We start from the raw sequence: 21,107 nt of genomic DNA, 5'->3' as shown, positions 1-21,107 counted from the left end.
ACCAATTACATTAATATCCAAATATTTTTTTTTCCTAAAAAAGATCCCCCTAACAAAAGTGTTTTCCACATCTTTCACATAGCTTCCTTTATTAGCGTTGATTTGTTGAACACATCTTTAAAGTACAGAGTTGTTGAAACATCATCACTTTCTATATGTTTCACTATTCTTATCTACTTCTTTTCCTCGTATCTTTTGCATACAGAGTTATTGAGACATCATCACAATAGGTAGGTATATCTTGTTGATGACAGATATTGATTACATTCATATCCACACGGTTTTTTTTTTGTTTTCCTTGGAAAAAAAGAAAAACCCCTAACAATAGTGTTTTTCATGTCTTTCAAGTGGCTTTTTTTTTTGTTAGTGTTGATTGTTGAACATATCTTTTAAGTACAGAGTTGTTGAAACATTATCATATTCTATAGGCATATTCATTGGTTCATTCTGGTATCCTCTTCTAATTTTTTCATTATTACTATCATCTTGTTTTCCGTATGTCTATTACATACAGAGTTGTTAGATATATCATCACAATAGTCAGATATATTTGTTGACGATGGATATCTATTACATTCATATCCATAACCTTTTTCCTCATATTTTTTTTAATACAAAGTTGTTGAGACATCATATACATTATGGTTGCATAACACATTCGAAATTTGTGTTTAAAGCCCAATAATTTTTTTTCAAATCTCATGTTACATTTAAAATGCTCAAATGATATCTCATAGTAATATTAGCACTTCAACATTTACGAGATGCTAATATAATTTTTAAATTTCATAAGTACCTATGACTTTATGTAAAATTACAAGATTGCCATGATGATTTAGTGAAAAATCAACCTGACTTATATTTTCTATAAGATTATATTTTAAATATTTATTTTAAAATATTATTGTATATTTATTTATATGATTTTATTTTTATTTATTATATATTTGGGTCATACAATTTTTTTTATAAATTTTATTTATTTAAACAAAAATATATTTATTTCAAAATAAATATTTAAAAATTAGAAGGATAAATTTATCACTAAATATTCAATGGACTTTTTGACCTACAATTTTACCAATGTGTATTTAAAATATAATTTTAAATATAATAGATTCGCAAACACCTAAATCGTCTCATAACAATACATTGACTCACACCCTTTTTTTTTATTCGACTACAGGCTATAAGGATGTTCGTTTATGACGGATAGAGAATACAAATTATATTTTCTTTTCAATTTGTCAGTATATTTTCGAATGGACCAGCAATTACTCTTTGGTTGTAGGGACATTAATGTGACCAATGGCTGCCTTGACATCGTTGTACATTGTAGTCTCTTTCATCACCCATCCCTCCCCTCGTGGGCTACATCTATCGTAGTTTCTTTTCTGAAAAATCTAATATCATCATCTTCGTGGTTGGAGGAGATTGGCCGCATGCCATGCACCATATATTTTTTATTTTAAAATCCTACTAATTGACTTGGCATCCACATTGAAAACTTATCCATGATACTTTTTTAATAAAAAAAATTCAGTTTCATCCCCCAATTCAAAACTTTTTTTTTTTTTTTATCCATGCGTCGCCCCTCCACCACCTCTTCTTCTCTCCTCCCTTCCCTCCTCTCCTCTCCTTTCAATTTCTTCCTCCCCCTCCTCCCTTTAGTCACAATTGAGTATATACCACAGTTAAGAAATTGCTAGTGTTGGAAAGACTAGGCATAATTGCATCTACAAGACCTTCAACATACAACAAAAGATTAACCTTTTGAATGTTTCTATTGTTGCTTCAATTGCCAACTACATTACCAACAGAGCATAGACGAATGAATGCAACTTCTAAATGTTTGTTGATGCAGCACCCTCGTACTACCTAATAATAGACACTGAGCATTCCCAATAGCAGCCCAGAGCTATTCACCAATAAATACAACTGGAAAAAATAAATTCACAAAAACAAATCAACAAATCAAACACAAATACTAAAATGATAATCTATCATCTACCCTTGGTTCACCAGCCAATTTGGCACGAGTAGAATAACATCATATTTACGAGATGAGTATGCACATCTTGCTGAATGGTTGAGAACTGGAACACTTGGCGACTGAGAATTACTATTCCTTTCTCTGTAGCAAAAAAGCAAAGCCTGAATTCTGACGAATCAGAGGTGGCGGATCAACATCTGCTATCTCTATCTCCGTCATTGACTTGGAAATATCATCCACAGAGAAAGGTATGCTGCATCGACAAATTGATGAAGGATAAATCCAGCTTAGATTTTCCTATTCCTGAACCACCGTCACCTACCCGTGCCCCCAAAATATTAAAAAAAAAACACAGAGAACTTAAACATGTTTATTAAAAAATGACCTGGAATCATCATCCAACAAGAACGAACTGCCAACTGCACTATTTGAATCCTCTGTCATCATAACTCTCATACTTGAAATGACCTAAAAAGTAGGATATAAATGTTTAGATGATAGTCTGACCACATCAATAAACTGAATTCAAAACGTACCTCCGACGATACACTGTGTGTTCCATATTTGTCATCCCAGTACATCGTACTGATTCTGTATAACTGTTGTATGCTAAGAACCTGAAAACAGAATCAGATAACAGTTCAAAATGGGTATGATAACTAAATGACTCCATGTTTTTAACATCATAACAGGTCAAAGTAGTGGCACAAACTGGACATAAATCATTGGTTATCTCCTTCAAGGTCTTCTTCGGCTTTTGATGTATAACCTGGATCAATGAATATATTGTGTGATGTTTCTCAAAAATTAAAAATTAAAAATATTGAACCTTCTTCAATAGCTTTCAACAGCTGTGTTCTTCATAAAAGACAACATACCAAGAAACCAACAGCCTGCCTAATATGCTTCAACTCATCCCAGGCAGAACCTGCATACTGTGTGCAAATGATATTTTAGTTCAATGCCTTGATAAAAGTTGACTGAGATCAAAGGATACCACCTCTTCGGTAGCATCATAGCACCAGTGTTCTAACTCAGTCAATCCTGCTTTGAGATATTCCCCATTGCTAAATGAACAGCACTCGCGCCTCAATAGAAGGCTATATAAAGAGCACAAAAAGGAAATTATTCCTTTCAATAAGAAAGTTCACATGACTACAAAAATAGTGGCATGGAATTCACATTTAAACTTTACGTACCTGTTAAACAGTTGAACATTTATAAATGAAAAGATTTGGGTGAACACCTTGCGGACTAAAAATGGAGGGACCTGAGTGGTGAAAAAAGGATAAGGACCAAAAGTTTTGCCAAACATGTATGAAATTAAAGAGACTGCCACTACAAAACTTACATAATTGGCTTTCAGTATTTTCAAGTAGTTGGTTAAGCTTTTCACAATACTCTGCCAATGCGCGATTCGTGCCTGCTGGGCCATAGTATTTGCTTGAGATCGTGACCCTTTCAATAAGCTTGCACGAGATGTTCTTGGTGCCTGCATGGTTAGCAATATTAACAAAATTTCAAGCACGACTATTTGAAAAGTTTCTTCATACCTGGATACACAAGGCAAGCAGTGAAGATATTTCTTTTTTTAGATTGTCTCTGATCATTCCATAATTTTCTCGAGAAAAGCAGTAAGCTGCTGCTTGAAAAACAGAGCAGGATATTTTGCTTCAACTTGACGCAAATCGCTCAATCCACCCATCATGCGGCCATTAAAAGAAAAGAGCCCAGCACTTTGAGGAGAAGATCGAATCCCCTTAAAATGCAGGGAAATTAATAAAAACACATTAAACAACGAAAAACTACAAGGAAACCATAGTGAAAACACTCATCATCTTCTTCTGGGAAAAAGGTTCTGCTGCCTTACTTGAGACATCCTCCCAAACAAAGCTGATGCTCGACGCCTCTGTGACGTCAAACTTGCGGTTCCACTTGCTTTTAGTGTCCGTTGGAGAAGCAACAATAAAGTAGATGAATTGGACAACCAGTAGGATAAGACATCAATGTTATCCTGGGCCTTTCAGATATGCAAGTTGAAAATTTAGTTAAATAAAAAACTGGCACGGAACTATGAATAAGATCATGTAGCAGTTTCACTAATATGGGTTAGGTAAACATGAAAGATTGTTGAGGCTGCATAGAGTGGTCACAAATCTAACACAAAATTGTAAATGCATTAAATTCCTTATTCACATACGACGAAACACAATAAAATCCCAGCAACAATTTAAAAAGGTTTTTCATACCTCAATAGCTGAGCCTATTGCTTGGATTATACGGTCAAAAATACTACTTCTTTCAACTTCGAAGGATCTCCAGTGAAGAAGGCATCTGTAGATGAGACAAGCAGTAATAGGCCTACCATGAGAGAATCCTAGGTCCTTAGAGATGCATTCAATAAGCAAGTCCTGGTTCTCCTGGAAAACAGCATTGTGAAAAAACAGATGGATGTAATCAGCATGATCGAACAAGAAGTTGTGACAAAATTCAATATCAACAAGATGCACAAATATTAAAGCATCTTTACTGAATGGCTTCTATTTAAAAATTAAATAAAATTATACCTGCTGCTTTTCATTGAGTGACTTCTGTGGTTTATCATCATTTTGGAGCTCCTTGGAACTAGGTATACCAGGACTAAGATCCTACAGTTTTCATGTAAGGAGAATCATCCAGGTTAATTTACCTATCTTTTTCGGGAATGACATTCGATATCACAGAAACTGAATGCTCATTAGAATTCAATTATTATGCTTACCAAAGCAAGTTTTGATTCACCATTCAGAATATTCCCATTTTCTGTGCTTCTCTGTAACAAAGGCACAATAATATGATAGCATAAGCAAGACATCCATATACACTAAACAAAACAACTGTATAAGCATTAAGGATGAAAGGCACCTGGATGATAGTTGTTTTTGGGCGTGTAGTTAATGCTCTGGTGGTTGGTGAAATGGCAACTGCCTGTTGACGTAGTACTTGATTTTCTGACTCCAAGTTTGATACTTTCTCTTCAAGCCTGTGCTCGGAAAGAAGATACAACTATTACCTCATGTTACTGAAGCAAAACTTCAGGACATATGACTGATAACTGGTTTTAGCTTCTTATAGTATTTATAACATAAGAAGTTTAAAATTCTCATGCATTCCATCTACATTTATCCAAAATGATACCTAAATTGCTGGAGATAAACCCCCCCAAAAAAAAAGATCACTAAATCAGAAACCTTTGAACAGTGTCTTGAAGTTGCTCAGCTCTTGCCGCAGAATCTTCAACTTTCTTGAGTAGTTCATTATTTCTTTCCTGAGCTTCAGCTAATGATTTATTGGCTGCATCAGTTGCCTGCTTTTCTGTTTGCATTAAAGCCTGTCATGATAATAAGAGAATAAAAACAAAATTACTTCATAATTCAGAGTGAACAACAAAGTAATTCATTTAACAGGCATCTAATTTAAACACAGGTAATTTGTAGAACATAACGTACTATAACGGTAAATACAATAGAGGTTCTCATTAATCAGCATACAAATGTCTACAATTCCTGGTTTTCCTGTCTTTTCTCGCTCCTAATGCACATGGTCCTGATTCAGAACCCAGGACACCATATATAGATAGAGAGAGATCTAATGTCTGTATGAGTTTGTTGGTCCTACCTTCAGGTTTTCAATTTCAGCAGTTAATGCATTGATCTTTTCTGTATCTTGAACCAAAACAGGGGTTTCCTTTATGACAGGAGGTGCTTCCTCGATAGCCTTGCGTGCAGCCTCACGTTCCTTGATAACCATGGACTTTGATTCTTCTACCTGCAGTTGCGTCTCATGCAACATCTCTTGTAGTTTAGCAATTTCTTGTGCCTTTGTCTCCTCCAGATCAGTCTGCATATTGGAGTCAAGCAGGTTATCTCGCAACTCATCAACCAGCACAGAATACTAAACAGAAGAATAGATAAAGTGCCAACGTATCGCATGGAGAATTATTTAGAAAGGATTATTACTCTTAGTCGTTTCTCAAGCTGCAAACGCCATGTCAAGTCCTCCACACGCTTTTCAAGCTTGTCTTTTGCTTCTTTTAGGGCTCCTGTTTCCCTAGCAGCCTGCAGAAATTTGAGTTAACAACTAGGTTATGTATAAGCTTCATTTTATTTGGAGAAATTCAGAAATCCAGAGTTAAGAAGAGACCATTCTTAGCTTTCTAAGCTCTTTTCTTGCAAGCCTTTGTCTCCAAGCACACTGATAAGTAAGCGTTGCCTTCTGCGATCTCTTGTAGTAAGAATAATCTCGGTGACAATGCCACCGAGCCTGAAGCAAAGGACAAAATATGTTTAAATCATAGTCCAAATGAGCAATTGGTAGATTAAGAAATTAAAAAACATACATGCCAGCTCATTTATGAAGTGATGTATTATAGATTCTCTTTCGGAACAACATAAAACCATGTAGCTAAAGTTTTAGAAGCTGTTTCTGTTAGTTTGGCAAGTCCCATAGTCCCACATCGGAAAAATTAGATTTGTTGTCTCGTCTTGGAACTATAAATAAGGGCCTGGGCTTTGAAGTCAGATGTACCACAGGCACCACAAGAAAACCTGTTTACGGTTTGGGTTTTTTCTTGTTTAGTAAGCTGAAGGTGTTTTATGGCCTAGGAACATCTTCCTAAGGCATTTGTAAGTGTCCCTCTTTTGCAGTAGTAATTTGCTCCTCTTTCTTCCATGGATGTAGGTCAAAGTCAATTGATCGAACCACGTATATATGGTGTTTTGGTGTTTTGTTTGTTCTTGTCGCTTTTATTCTTTCCGCTTTATTGTCTTTGTTGTGTTACCAAAATTATCCTTTGGTAAATATCCTGGGGCTAGCTCTAACAAACTAGTATCAGAGCCTGGTTCTGGGATCTTTTGGCAACAATGACAATATCAAAGATCGTTGGCGAGAAATTCGACAGAAATGTCAACTTCGGCATGTGGCAACTTAAGATGGAGGCCATTCTGGTTCAAGACGGAGTTGATTTGGCACTACAGGGGGCTGAGAACATTCAAGATGGTACGTCAATGGAAGATCTTGCGGGTATGGATAAGAAGGCCCGATCCAACATTATTCTAAATCTCTCTGATGAGGTTTTACGGGAGGTAGCTACGGAGACTACGGCTAAGAGCATGTGGGACAAGCTTAAAGCCTTGTACATGAAGAGGACAGTGAAGAATCATCTCTACTTGAAGCAGAGTCTATATATGCTTCGGATGATTGAAGGTACATCTATACTCTCGCATCTTGATAAGTTTGATTCTTTGGTTATGGATTTGGAGAATATAGATGCAAAAATTGATGATGAGGATAAGGCTTTGTTACTCTTGTGTTCTCTTCCCCAATCTTTTAAGCATTTCCGTGATACTTTGATTTATGGAAAACAAATAGTTTTGTATCAAGAAATTAAATCTGCACTGAAATCTAAGGAGCAGATAGACAAGAATATCACTGGGGAAAGTAGAGAGAATCAGGCTGAGGGTCTGGTTGTTAGGGGGAGAATGGATAAAAGAGAATTTGACAGTAGTAGATCTAAATCTAGATCTAAATCCAGACATAGAAATTTGGAATGCAGATATTGTCATAAAATGGGGCACATTAAATCTGATTGCTTTAAGTTGAAAAATAAATTAAAGCAAAAGAAAAAATTTGTTGAGAAAACTATTGAATCCGCTGAAGTTAGTATAGCAATTGATGAGAATGTTTGGAAATATTTTTTCTGCTATTGATGACAGGACGAGGTCAAAAAATGAATGAATTTTAGATTCGGGTTGTTCTTATCACATGTGTCCCAATAGGGATTTGTTTTCCACATATGAATCTTATAATGGTGGAATTGTTTTGATGGGCAATAATGCTGCATGTGATGTTGTTGGTAGAGGAACAATCCGAATTAAAATGCATGATGGTATTGTGAGGACGCTCACTAATGTTAGACATGTTCCTGATTTGAAAAAGAATCTCATCTCTTTAGGCACCCTAGAGGCCCTTGGGTGTAAATACACAGCTGAAGGTGGAGTTATGAAAGTTTCAAGAAGTGCTCTTATTGTTATGAAAGCTTATAGGTCTGGTAGCTTGTATATTCTGTAGGGAACTACTGTCACAGGTTCAGTTGCAGTTTCGTCATCATCATTGTCTGATTCTGACATCACCAAATTATGGCATATGTGTTTGGGTCATATGAGTGAAAAAGGTTTGAGCATATTGAGCAGAAGAGGTCTACTTTACGGACAGAGTACTGGGCCACTGGACTTTTGTGAACACTGCATTTTTGGAAAGCAGAAAAGAGTCAGCTTCAATTCTCCGGCAGTTTACAAAACGAAAGGTACTCTTGACTATATTCATTCAGACCTTTGGGGTCCAGCTCAAGTTCAGTCTAAGGGTGGTGCCAGGTATATATTGACTTTCATTGATGATTATTCCAGAAAAGTTTGGGTTTATTTTCTGAAGCATAAAAATGATGTTTTTTTAACCTTTAAACAATGGAAGGCTTTGATTGAGAAGCAAACATGTAAACAGATTAAGCGGCTTCGAACAGATAATGGCATGGAATTTTATGAAGGTGATTTTGAAGAATTCTGCAAAAATGAAGGAATCGTTGAAGCCTGGTATGTGTTGATTGCTTCCCTTGTTTTGGTACAAAACCATTTTTCTACTTGGAAGGAAATTCTATCAAGTAACATTAGGATTCTTATATGTCCATATGCTGATATGCATATATTCTAAAGTAACTTTTGATTTATCCTACATTTCTTGCTTGATTCAGCATGTTTCCCAAGTCAACACACGAGACATTTGCTCAAAAATTGTATCAGACATTCAAAAACAACAAGAGGTTTATAAAACCAAAACTTTCTCGAACAAACTTTACAATTGGCCATTATGCTGGAGAGGTAAGTATTCATTTTTTGAATATGCTGAAGTACTTTTATTGAATCTTCCTTTGATTGGATTAATATATCTATTATCTATACTATCCACTTAGGTAACATATCAAGCTGACTACTTCTTGGACAAAAACAAAGATTATGTTGTGGCAGAACATCAGGAATTATTGAATGCTTCCAAGTGCCCATTTGTTTCGGGTTTATTTCCACCACTTCCTGAAGAGACATCAAAATCTTCCAAATTCTCTTCCATCGGAGCCCGCTTTAAAGTAATATTTTTTTTCTGTTCGTATATTATTTTCTGTATGTTACAAATAATATTATTTTTCTAGTAATTGTTTTCTTAAACTCATGTGTGAAATGACCTGCTTACTCTTCTTTAGTAGTGAATCCTTGTGCAGAGGTAATATTTACGAGTGAATGTCACCCTGTGATTCCATGATTTGCACAACTGTCATCAAGTAGAAACTGCATGGCACATAACTAGACATGGGTTAACTTAATATTTCTGGTGTCCATTGATTTTTTTTTTTTTTTGCATTTATAGATGGAAATTTTTTATGCTGATTGAGTAATAGGTGAGATTTTCTAATAGGATCATCAACCTTGTGCTTTTATCCATGGGAGGGCATCTATGAAGTGTAGACATACATAAACTTGCAATTTTTTTAAAATTTTGTGCTTCAGTGTCTACGAGAAAGATGTGTACAATGACTTTTAAGTTGATTTTCTTAGTTAATTAGTTACAAATACACTTCTCTTTTTGACTTATGATCTTACAAAATCTCAGCTACAACTTCAATCGCTGATGGAAACCTTGAACTCAACTCAACCTCATTACATCAGATGTGTGAAGCCAAATAATGTCCTCAAACCTGCTATTTTTGAGAACTTCAATGTTATCCAACAGTTGCGATGTGGAGTAAGTCCCATCTTACTACAATTGACTTGTAATTCTTTTTTATATTATTTTCAATCATCACATAATCATTTACCATTTTGCTTTGGCTTCTTCACACATCTAGGGTGTTCTTGAAGCAATCCGGATCAGCTGTGCTGGATATCCGACTCGAAGAACATTTTATGAATTTCTCCGTCGATTTGGTCTTCTTGCCCCAGATGTTTTGGAAGGAAAGTAAGCCTCTGTAAATCTGTAAAATGAATTTTGAATCATCTCTAAATTACGTGGTGTTGTATGTATATGAGCTTAATATTTTAACGCACCTGCTTTTGATCTTTGTAAATCTGGATAGCTCTGATGACAAGATTGCTTGCCAAAAGATTCTGGACAAAATCGGATTGAAAGGTTACCAGGTAAGACCATTGTTACCAGATGTTTTTTGTTTTCTTTTTTATGATGTTCAATTACTACTCTACTGGGACAGCTTTTGGATTAACTTAGTAAGCTGAGTATGTCAAAGAATGTAACATAGAAAATTCTCTTTAGACATTTATAAGAATGGGCAGAATCTATGAGGAAAAAGAACTGCATTACATCTTCTCTTAGTTATACACTAAAGGCTACTGATGTTTTGGGTCCCTTTCTCCTTAAAAATATAGAGAATAACAAATTTTCTCCATTGAAAATGCTTTTTCTTATCTACCTACATCTTTTAATTTGTTCTACCCAAATTCATTGAGAATTTTTATTTGAGCATGTCTTTTCTCACATTGTGTATCACCGTCATGGGCAGCTAGGCAAGAGCAAAGTGTTTCTGAGAGCTGGCCAGATGGCTGAACTGGATGCTAGAAGAGCGGAGGTGCTTGGAAGAGCAGCTAGAACAATTCAGAGGCAAATCCGTACATATATTGCTCGTAAAGATTTCCTTAAACTACGGAAAGCAGCTATTCATCTGCAGTCTTTATGGAGAGGTATGGTTGAGATATTATAAGATTGGTACATCTTTTCCTTATCATCAGAAAGGTTACCCTAAGACTAAGTTGTGCTTGTTATTTCTTTCAATTGGACGTGCTATCATTCATTTGGAAGTCCTGTGATCTAATTATTAAGTCTGAATCGTTTGGATTTTGATTTTTTTTTCTTGTGCATCAGTAAAAAAAATCTTCATTTGTGTTCTCAATTTGGTTAAATTCAGGGAGATTGGCCTGTAAGCTTTATGAGTATATGAGACGTGAAGCAGCAGCAGTCAAAATTCAGAAGAATCTGCGTCAATATTTTGCAAGGAAATTGTATACAACACTTCGATCATCAGCAATTATTTTGCAAACAGGCTTAAGGGCAATGACTGCACGCGATGACTTTAGATTTAAAAGGCAAACTAAAGCTTCAATTTGTATTCAGGTCTCTTATTCTCTCTTTGCTGGAAACTGTTAGAGCTAGCCCCAGAATATTTATCAAAGGGTAATTTTGGCAACACAACAAAGATAATAAAGCGGAAAGAATAAAAGCGACAAGAACAAACAAAACACCAGAACACCAGATATACGTGTTTCGGTCAATTGACTTTCACCTATATCCACGGAAGAAAGAGGAGCAAATTACTACTGCAAAAGAGGGACACTTACAAATGCCTTAGGAAGATGTTTCTAGGCCATAAAACACCTTCAGTTTACTAAACAAGAAAAAACCCAAACCGTAAGCAGGTTTTCTTATGGTGCCTCTTGTGCTGCCTGTGGTACATCTGACTTCAAAGCCCAGGCCCTTATTTATAGTTCCAAGACGAGACAACAAGTCTAATTTTCTCGATGTGGGACTATGGAACTTGCCAAACTAACAAATCTCTACCTTGGCATTTCCCAACAAAACTTGCTCCACCTTCGTCCCAAAAGCCCCAACGGGCAATCACCAACAATGAATACCAACCAAGTCCAAGCACAGCTTGAACTTGTAAACCGGAAGAGGCTTCGTAAGCATATTAGCAGGATTGTCCTTTGTATGAATTTTCTGAACAAGGACCTTTCCCTTAGCAATGGTATCCCATTTGCATCCAACAATTTTCTTACCCGAAGGCGGCTTCACAAGATCCCCAGTTCTATTCTGATGAAGAGATTCTATTTCTTCATTCATCGCAATCAACCACTTAGCGGAATTATCACAAGAAACTACATCTGAGTAGGAAGTAGGTTCACCAACTTCACTTGTTTCTTCTGCAACAGACAAAGCATATGCAACCAAATTTGCATATCTTTGTGGTGGTCGAATATCTCTCCGTGGTCTATCCTTGGCTATGGAGTATTGCTCTTCCTTTGGATCATCTGCATCAGTAGACTCGGGACTATCTACTAGCATTCTTTGAGTAGAAGAGTTCGACTTAAAAGAATCTGAACTACCAATCTCAAGCTCCACCTGCTTCTGCGCACTATCATTTGTACAACTAATAGATTCCTCTTTAGAAGATAGCATAGATAATTCATCAAAAGTAACATCTCTACTTATTATAAATTTTGGGGATTTGGGATCAGGACACTATCCTTTCACCCCAGAAGCATACCCAAGGAAAATGCACTTTTTAGCCCGAGGCTCTAATTTTCCTTCATTTACATGCATGTATACTAGACACCCAAAAACTTTAAAATCAGAGTAATCAGCAGGAGTACCTGACCAAACTTCCTTTAGAGTTTTAAAATCAAGTGCTGCAGAAGGAGCGCGGTTAACAACGTAACAGGCCATATTAATCGCCTCTGCCCAAAAGTCTTTTGTCAACCCTGCATTTGAGATTATACACCTGGCTCTCTCCAAGAGTGTTCTGTTCATACGTTCGGCCACACCATTTTGCTGAGGCGTCATCCTAACAGTGCGATGCCGAACGATTCCTTCATTTTTGCAGAATTCTTCAAAATCACCTTCACAAAATTCCATGCCATTATCTGTTCGAAGCCGCTTAATCTGTTTACATGTTTGCTTCTCAATCAAAGCCTTCCATTGTTTAAAGGTTAGAAAAACATCATTTTTATGCTTCAGAAAATAAACCCAAACTTTTCTGGAATAATCATCAATGAAAGTCAATATATACTTGGCACCACCCTTAGACTGAACTTGAGCTGGACCCCAAAGGTCTGAATGAATATAGTCAAGAGTACCTTTCGTTTTGTGAACTGCCGGAGAATTGAAGCTGACTCTTTTCTGCTTTCCAAAAATGCAGTGTTTACAAAAGTCCAGTGGCCCAGTACTCTGTCCGTAAAGTAGACCTCTTTTGCTCAATATGCTCAAACCTTTTTCGCTCATATGACCCAAACACATATGCCATAATTTGGTGATGTCAGAATCAGACAATGATGATGACGAAACTGCAACTGAACCTGTGACAGTAGTTCCCTACAGAATATACAAGCTACCAGACCTATAAGCTTTCATAACAATAAGAGCACTTCTTGAAACTTTCATAACTCCACCTTCAGCTGTGTATTTACACCCAAGGGCCTCTAGGGTGCCTAAAGAGATGAGATTCTTTTTCAAATCAGGAACATGTCTAACATTAGTGAGCGTCCTCACAATACTATCATGCATTTTAATTCGGATTGTTTCTCTACCAACAACATCACATGCGACATTATTGCCCATCAAAACAATTCCACCATTACAAGATTCATACGTGGAAAACAAATCCCTATTGGGACACATGTGATAAGAACAACCCGAATCTAAAATTCATTCATTTTTAGACCTCGTCCTGTCATCAATAGCAGAAAAAATATTTCCAAACATTCTCATCAATTGCTATACTAACTTCAGCGGATTCAATAGTTTTCTCAACAAATTTTTTCTTTTGCTTTAATTTATTTTTCAACTTAAAGCAATTAGATTTAATGTGCCCCATTTTATGACAATATCTGCATTCCAAATTTCTATGTCTGGATTTAGTTCTAGATTTAGATCTACTACTGTCAAATTCTCTTTTATCCATTCTCCCCCTAACAACCAGACCCTCAGCCTGATTCTCTCTACTTTCCCCAGTGATATTCTTGTCTATCTGCTCCTTAGATTTCAGTGCAGATTTAATTTCTTGATACAAAACTGTTTCTTTTCCATAAATCAAAGTATCACGAAAATGCTTAAAAGATTGGGGAAGAGAACACAAGAGTAACAAAGCCTTATCCTCATCATCAATTTTTGCATCTATATTCTCCAAATCCATAACCAAAGAATCAAACTTATCAAGATGCGAGAGTATAGATGTACTTTCAATCATCCGAAGCATATATAGACTCTGCTTCAAGTAGAGATGATTCTTCACTGTCCTCTTCATGTACAAGGCTTTAAGCTTGTCCCACATGCTCTTAGCCGTAGTCTCCGTAGCTACCTCCCGTAAAACCTCATTAGAGAGATTTGGAATAATGCTGGATCGGGCCTTCTTATCCATACTCGCAAGATCTTCCATTGACGTACCATCTTGAATGTTCTCAGCCCCCTGTAGTGCCAAATCAACTCCGTCTTGAACCAGAATGACCTCCATCTTAAGTTGCCACATGCCGAAGTTGACATTTCTATCGAATTTCTCGCCAACGATCTTTGATATTGTCATTGTTGCCAAAAGATCCCAGAACCAGCCTCTGATACCAGTTTGTTAGAGCTAGCCCAAGGATATTTACCAAAGGATAATTTTGGCAACACAACAAAGACAATAAAGCGGAAAGAATAAAAGCGACAAGAACAAACAAAACACCAGAACACCAGATATACGTGGTTCGATCAATTGACTTTGACCTACATCCATGGAAGAAAGAGGAGCAAATTACTATTGCAAAAGAGGGACACTTACAAATGCCTTAGGAAGATGTTCCTAGGCCATAAAACACCTTCAGCTTACTAAACAAGAAAAAACCCAAACCGTAAACAGATTTTCTTGTGGTGCTTGTGGTACATCTGACTTCAAAGCCCAGGCCCTTATTTATAGTTCCAAGACGAGACAACAAGTCTAATTTTTCCCGATGTTGGACTATGGAACTTGCCAAACTAACAAATCTCTACCTTGGCATGTCCCAACAAAACTTGCTCCACCTTCTTCCCAAAAGCCCCAACGGGCAATCTCCAACAATGAATACCAACCAAGTCCAAGCACAGCTTGAACTTGTAAACCGGAAGAGGCTTCGTAAGCATATTAGCAGGATTGTCCTTTGTATGAATTTTCTGAACAAGGACCTTTCCCTCAGCAATGGTATCCCATTTGCATCCAACAATTTTCTTACCCGAAGGCGGCTTCACAAGATCCCCAGTTCTATTCTGATGAAGAGATTCTATTTCTTCATTCATCGCAATCAACCACTTAGCGGAATTATCACAAGAAACTACATCTGAGTAGGAAGTAGGTTCACCAACTTCACTTGTTTCTTCTACAACAGACAAAGCATATGCAACCAAATTTGTATATCTTTGTGGTGGTCGAATATCTCTCCGTGGTCTATCCTTGGCTATGGAGTATTGCTCTTCCTTTGGATCATCTGCATCAGTAGACTCGGGACTATCTACTAGCATTCTTTGAGTAGAAGAGTTCGACTTAAAAGAATCTGAACTACCAATCTCAAACTCCACCTGCTTCTGCGCACTATCATTTGTACAACTAATAGATTCCTGTTTAGAAGATAGCATAGATAATTCATCAAAAGTAACATCTCTACTGATTATAAATTTTGGGGATTTGGGATCAGGACACTATCCTTTCACCCCAGAAGCATACCCAAGGAAAATGTACTTTTTAACCCGAGGCTCTAATTTTCCTTCATTTACATGCATGTATGCTGGACACCCAAAAATTTTAAAATCAGAGTAATCAGCAGGAGTACCTGACCAAACTTCTTTTGGAGTTTTAAAATCAAGTGCTGCAGAAGGAGCACGGTTGACAACGTAACAGGCCATATTAATCGCCTCTGCCCAAAAGTCTTTTGTCAACCCTACATTTGAGATTATACACCTCGCTCTCTCCAAGAGTGTTCTGTTCATATGTTCGGCCACACCATTTTGCTGAGGCATCATCCTAACAGTGCGATGGCAAGAAGCGCAATTATTCCTCCAGGTTTCTGAAATAAAATATTTGTCGTCATAATGGCAAATAAGTTGGTAGCCAAAAGCAAATTTGTTTTAAAAAATTGAAAGCAAACTCAGGGTCATATATATTGCGCCTTCCAGCTTTACATACAGCTAATTCTACAATTCCACATATAAGAAAAGACTTAAGACAAATAACATCAAGTAGTTGAGTTCAATATGCATCTGAACTGACATGCTAAAGTCTGGGCATTAAATGTTGCAAATGCACTCATTGGATTGACTGTCATCAAAAGAATGCCACACATTCACATTGGCATTATATCGAATGGCATATTGTTGAAAGTACATTAAGACTCTTGGATTGACTGTCATCAAAAGAGCTCAGTGGCAGGGAAAAATATCCAATAGAGCTGAAATCAATTAGTGTTGGATCAACCTCCTATTCCTCAATGGAATAAACCAGTACATGAGCAGTTAAAAAGAACATTTATCTTTTCTATGCTTTCTTGAGCAAATAATACAACCACAAAAAGGATTCACAGCTGAAAGGATGTTTTCATCCATCCATGAAATTTATGTGTATCCTACTGTTCCCCACCAAACACTATTATGATATTATCAATCTTATACAGTTTCATGGTTAACAAAGATGAAACGCTTGGGCTTAAAATCTAAATTGATTTTCTAATACAGATATGTTCTTCGAGGTTACCAAACTCATTCTTGACCCATATGTTCTCTAGACATTGTCCTATCAAATTTACCCATTAAAAAAAGTATAGTTGTTGTAAATGCATAAATAATGAATCTGATCAAGATGCTACCAAACAAAATCACCAATTTCTGCAAAAAATCACAAATCAAAAGAAATTTATGACAAAAAATGATAAACCTTCTCAATCAAATCCAGAACATCTTGGTTATCAACAAATTCTATGTAGCTCCAGTTAATCTCCTCTTTGGTATACTCCTCTTGCTCCATCTTGAAGACATGCTGGACATGGCATCATGTGTTAAAATTGAACCTATAATTAACTCAATCTACAAATTTATGTAAAAAGCTTTAGGAAAACCTGATTGAAATGTTGCTGCAGCTTTTCATTTGTATAATTGATACAGAGCTGTTCAAAACTGTTTTGAGCACAAGACAAAAGATAAGAATCACCAATTATCATGTTTAACCATCCGTAATCCCTGAAAGCAAAACTGTGATTGCATTTTCCTATTGATGGATTACCTATTACATTTGAAACTTTCAAAACCATATATATCAAGAACTCCGATCAGTGACTTTGAATTTGGATCCTGCCCAATTGATACATTTATTTTGTCTACAAGCCTGTATAGAGTGTGACCAATCAAATGATTAATTGCACTATCATAAAGGATCAGTGCCAGGATTTTCACAACAAGACATAGCTCTTACCAATCAAATAGTCGGGAATAGACGGTTTTTGCTAAACCATCCCTGCTGACAATTGCGGAAGCAGGATCAAGAGTTCTTGTAATAACTTCTTCAGGGGTCACCATGACACGTTTTATCAATGCATTCTCTAAACCCTTGACATCACACCTGACATAAACATTATTTCATGCCATGTTGGTAAAAGAATAGTTTTTCACAGAACAGAAACAGATAACTTGGGCATACATCAGAAGTTCGGCTGCCATGTTAAGATGAAATCTTGACTTCTCATCTTTGATAACAGATGAATCTATTTCTGGCCCTTTAGCAAAATCAATATTTCCAATATGAAGTATGGCAGCTACAACCCTGAATATTGCCTCCTGAATATAAACAATACAATCGAATAACAATGTTCAGAATTAAAGAACCAACTTACTTTAGAATAAACTAAAGAAGCATACCTGTTCTTGCTCACTGATCCCAACTATATCCATGGCCCTTCTGGTAGATAGATATTCTTGAGCTTCATCAACCCCATCTAATTTGAAGCATTTGGATTGGTTAAGATAATGAAATGATTGTGGACTCCCCAACTTATACTTCTCGATCTCCTGCCACATAGGTAAACATTTTATAATGTCCATTCCAATATTTAACATAACCCATTTAAAAACAATGGCAGGGCATACATACCACATGAGGTGCAGCACAGAGAAGGTAAAAACAATGATAGTTTCTCTCAGGATCATTAATTTGGCAGACACGAGATCTTTCAAGTAAGTATGTTCTGATAGCAGCACCTGATATCCTTCCGTTATTGTCAAATTGGATCTCAACAAATTTACCAAACCGACTAAATCGATATTGGATGAACAAAAACAAGAAAGACAAATTAGATATTTGAACATAGCAAATATGGTACCAAAATGATGTGAAACATATTATTCACAGCTGATCAAGCATTTGTCTCAATTTTCGACAGATGCACCAAAGTTACTGTTAATATGGTACCAAAATAATGTGAAACATATTATTCACAGCTGATCAAACATTTGTCTCAATTTTCAACAGATGCATCAAAGTGACTGTTGATCGAACGCCACATTACTAATGCTTGACATGAAAAGAAAATACTTGTCCAAAAAGGAAAGAATACTAAAATAGTGTTACCTTGAGTTATTGTTTCGAACAGTTTTGGCATTGCCAAAAGCTTCAAGAACTGGATTGGACTGAGAGAATGATGATAGATATCAGTCCAAACGACACCTATCTATGTTAGTTGTCGAAACTCGTCATGCCAAATGTCAAGTCGGAGCTTTCTTTTTCTGGAAAAGAAAAAGGTGCAAGTATGGATCATTTCATAAGTTTTAAAAGGAATTAAAATTCACGTTGACGTCTAACAGCTGTTTGCATCGAGCAAAATAATCCATGTCAGGATCCAATAGCTTACGAGTCCATCTTAATTGTACGTGCGTCGCGGATTTCATGGTCTTCGTTTCCACTTCCCTTCCGCCGTTGTTGGCCCTCGATCGCGCGCAAAGGTCTTGGTTAATATCGCGTCATCGCCTCCTCCAACTAAACTACATATTGGATTCGTCCATTCGCATGGCACCGTAGAACGAGATGAAGGGAGAGCTACCATTCATTCATTTGGTAGCAGGTATTACCACCATGGATGTGATCGACGACGGTGAGACGGTGAAGCCGATGTTCAAACCAGAGGATCTTTATTTATTATTATTCAGCGAAGCACGTGCTTCACTGGCGTTTCACTTACTGACCCAATTACACACATCCACTAGAAACTGATCACCACACGAGTTTGAAGCGTACGTACGTGACTGCTGCATGCATGCCTGCACTAGTTCTTGTTGTCATCTCCCTCCCCCGCCCCCGTGACGACACACAGAGATAGAGAGTGAGAGCAGGGAGTGACAACTTTATTTAGGGTAGATAGGCAGGCAGGCATAGGATCCTTAGAGCTTGTGGCCATTACTGGATGACTTGCAGTTCCATCCAGGTGTCTCGGACCACTCTCCATCCTCATCCAGTACCATTCCTTTGTTCTTCTCCACCCACCACTGCTCCGGTATGAGCCACTCATCCTTCAAGTTGCCGCCCTGCTTGTTCACCAGCGCCGGGCTCCTCTTCACCTCCAATTGGAACTCGCCGCCCTTCCTGGTCCACCCGGCCACCGTGTGGAGGACCACTTGCAGGTCGTGGTTATCCGCAAGGATTTTCAAGTAGGGCGACATCTTGGCGTCTATGTCCAGAACTGAGCCGGTGTCAACGTAGTCGGTTGAAATTGGCCAATATGGAACGATGTCACCGTGATTCCGGACACGTAGAGCTCGAAGGTTGGGCAGCTTCTCAAACCTATCATTGAAGGCCTTGTTCCCAACTTTGGGGTTCTCAAACACCACGGCACATACTGGGAAGTACTCCTCCGCCTTGCCTTCTATATTGGACAGTCCTTTGTTCACTATATCGAAAGAACTCAAGATGGCGAGGGCGCCTCCCAGGCTGTGGCCAACGCACACTATGCTAAGGCTCTCGTTCTTGTATAGCTCCACTAGCTCGCTTAACTTACTCAGTAACTGCTCCCTTGCACTGGTTGCGTTGCATGGAAATTGCGAATCGCTGTCTTTCAACGTGTAGATGTCGTTCCAGCCTTGCATGACCTGCACATCTTGGTTGTCGGGGTGTAAGGGCACGAGACTGGTCGCGAGGTCCTCGAGGACCTCCGACGGCCGCATCGTGCCGCGCCATACGACGTAGATCTCGCGGCGCCCGGTAAGGTTCGTGTATGCGTCGTTGGAGACGGCGATGTAGCCCATCCAATTGGACTCCTTGGTATTGTCTGACGAATTTTGCGACATGGCGTAGAGGTACTCCTTGACGTCGTAGTTGGCCGCGTAGGGGAAGAACACTTGGTCGAGGAGGGTGCTGGGGCGGTAGCGGCACATGCCACGGTACTTGGAGTGGTCGTCTTTGATGAAGGAGTCGGCAGTGACCTGACACATGTCACCGCATTGGAGGAGGAAGACGCGAAGGGATTGGTCGAGAGGGTCGAGAAGGCCGGACCAGTGCTCGGATCCGAGGAGCTCTGGCCAGGATGGTGTTTCCGCGCCAATCTTTTGCGCCATTCGAAGAGGAGGAGGAGGATAGGAGTGAATGATACTTTGTGTGGAATATGGTGAGGTGCCCAGTGACATATATATGTACAAGGAGATGGTAGCACGAACATGAAGGCCCATACAGGGATTTCCAATAATTGAAGCTGCTTGCCGATGAATGAAGAGCTCACAACGTGTTTAATGGAATCAATGCCTCAGGTAACTTGTTTCTTCATTTTTCTTTTTCACGGGCCCGCACAGTACTAATTACACAGTAATGGAATCAATGCCGATGATGTGATTTCGACGTTGGAAACATTTTGGAAGTCTACCTTTTTCATGTAACAATACAATTGAAAATAAAACACAAATTATACAGAAGAAACATGAAACTGTATATGTATAATACATGTTATTCATATGTGAAAACTTACATAGAAAATTATTTACTTCTTAGATTAGTATAGGCAAAGCAACGGCTTTAGATATTCGATCCCACCGGTGTAGTCGAAACAGACTCTGATGAATAACAGAGCATAATTGTGTCATCTTCTCATTGTACTATATTTTTCTTTTTCTCTTTTTTGTGTTTGGGGGGCTATTTCACAGGTGACCCGTTCACATGTTTGCAGCATATTCCATTGATTAACGTGTCATGGCTCGGACAAAGTATGTTAAGACACATTCATATCCATACTTTATATATTTTCTTGAAAAGAAAACACCTCTGACAATAATA

The 21,107-nt window shown here is 37.7% G+C and overlaps 1 protein-coding gene and 1 pseudogene across 1 annotated transcript; both read right to left on the bottom strand.

The window, feature by feature from the left end:
- Window positions 1-1,753: 1,753 nt before the first annotated feature.
- On the bottom strand, window positions 1,754-18,682 carry LOC135680421 (myosin-11-like; annotated as a pseudogene).
- A 280-nt stretch (window positions 18,683-18,962) lies between these two features.
- LOC135588320 (phospholipase A1-II 5-like) lies at window positions 18,963-20,435 on the bottom strand. Its single transcript, XM_065080398.1, has one exon. The coding sequence runs from the start codon at window positions 20,396-20,398 to the stop codon at window positions 19,229-19,231; it is 1,170 nt and encodes a 389-aa protein (XP_064936470.1). The 5' UTR covers window positions 20,399-20,435; the 3' UTR covers window positions 18,963-19,228.
- Between the last annotated feature and the right edge of the window lie 672 nt (window positions 20,436-21,107).

This window comes from Musa acuminata, chromosome BXJ1-8 (assembly GCF_036884655.1).
Source record: "Musa acuminata AAA Group cultivar baxijiao chromosome BXJ1-8, Cavendish_Baxijiao_AAA, whole genome shotgun sequence".
In the NCBI taxonomy this organism is placed as follows: Eukaryota; Viridiplantae; Streptophyta; class Magnoliopsida; order Zingiberales; family Musaceae; genus Musa; species Musa acuminata.
Note: the sequence above shows the minus strand (reverse complement) of the source record. Positions and strands in the feature narration are given on the sequence as shown.